General features: G+C 45.1%; 1 protein-coding gene across 1 annotated transcript in view; it reads left to right on the top strand.

The window, feature by feature from the left end:
* Positions 1-321: 321 nt before the first annotated feature.
* PGM5 (phosphoglucomutase 5) overlaps positions 322-1,647 on the top strand; it is a gene marked incomplete at its 5' end in the record, with an annotated part of 40,104 nt that continues 38,778 nt past the window's right edge. The window contains one exon of the mRNA XM_008585192.1: positions 322-456. Coding sequence (XP_008583414.1) covers positions 322-456 — 135 coding nt within the window. The remainder of the gene's footprint in view (positions 457-1,647) is intronic.

The following is a 1,647-nucleotide window of genomic DNA, read 5'->3' as shown; positions in this document are numbered from 1 at the left end:
TCTCATTCTATCCTTGTTACCTCCACTTCTGATTCCAGAATCAGACCAAGGGAACTTGAGCATCTGTTCATAGTTTTGTTCCTAGCCGTCCAACATTAACCACAATGCAACGGAAATAGGATAAAGAGACAAATGCATAATCTTAAGCAGCTTTTAGGTTCATCACACTATGCTACTTGGGTATCAGGAGTCACTTATAAATTGTCATGACCCTGATTGTGTCTAGATCATAGAATCATGCTGACTTCCATAGTGGTGTTAATTGTCATTACCTGTGCATTTATTTGTTTGCTGATCCATTCTGGATGTTCTTGGTCTCAGGGCCTGAGGATCATTTTCTCGGATGCAGCCCGGCTCATCTTCCGGCTCAGCTCCTCTAGCGGCGTGCGGGCCACCATCAGACTGTATGCAGAGAGCTACGAGAGGGACCCCAGCGGCCATGATCGGGAGCCACAGGTACGAAAGCAGAGCTCTTTTCTCAGCTTGTGTGTTTCATCGCTTCTGGCAAATGTCGAGCTCCTGGGGGCCTTGAGTGGGGTGATTTTACCTCCTGGAAGTAAAATTGATAGCTTCAGCTGAGGGGCACGCTTAGCGCGATTTCAGGCATATTTCATTCATTCACTGCAGTGTTAGAAACAGAGAAGTTGCTCTCTAGCGTCTATAATGAGTTTAGATCAGCATTTCCCAAACAACTCCCTCTCTTGACTGTTAAGCAATTTGCTGATTGGGGTGACAGTAAAGAAAAGACACCTTGTATAGACAAGTTAAGGAAATTTGGAGTTAGAGTCAAACTGGTTAATCTCAGAGCCTTGACTATGCGTGTGTAAATTTTGAATCTCCAGGTATTTGGGAAACTCTAGGTTGACCATGGCCATCAGGTGCCACTCTAGATGCTATGCTGGGCTTCCTCCCTGAGACTGCTCAGAGCCCATCATGAGGAGAGGGGCTGCTGCTGGCCTGAATTTTAAGTCAAGGGCGGGCACCAACAAGGCTGGGCCAGCCTGTGTTTGGCAAAGCCCCTTCGTGTCTTCAGCAATAGAGTTAATTAAGATTTTTCACTCAGAAAAATCATAAATAGCACAACTATAAGCCTCCACTCCATATTGTATACAACATTAATATCAGAAAGGACCTGCTCTAACGCTGGGCTCTTCGAGCTACACTGCTGGCCACTCCTGTCTCCCTGACCTTCACTGCACTCTGGGTTTTGAAGCAGGGTCCTGGATGAGATGATTTCTTGAGATGAAAACATTGGTTCCTCCAGCAACACTTTTGTGGAAAAGTAGAGAAACAAATATTCACTGCTTCTCATTTTAGAGTTGCTCAGAATTTCCAGCTGTAATTTGCCCTATAATATCAGAAAGGACCTGCTCTAACGCTGGGCTCTTCGAGCTACACTGCTGGCCACTCCTGCCTCCCTGACCTTCACTGCACTCTGGGTTTTGAAGCAGGGTCCTGGATGAGATGATTTCTTGAGATGAAAACATTGGTTCCGCCAGCAACACTTTTGTGGAAAAGTAGAGAAACAAATATTCACTGCTTCTCATTTTAGAGTTGCTCAGAATTTCCAGCTGTAATTTGCCCTGGACGGAATAAGAAATCAGGGAGGATGTTCTTTCTTTGTGGGTATTTTAGTGGTTTTTTCAT

The sequence above is a fragment of the Galeopterus variegatus genome, unplaced genomic scaffold, assembly GCF_000696425.1.
Source record: "Galeopterus variegatus unplaced genomic scaffold, G_variegatus-3.0.2 Scaffold3486, whole genome shotgun sequence".
Classification (NCBI taxonomy): Eukaryota; Metazoa; Chordata; class Mammalia; order Dermoptera; family Cynocephalidae; genus Galeopterus; species Galeopterus variegatus.
This window is presented reverse-complemented; position numbering and strand designations above follow the sequence as displayed.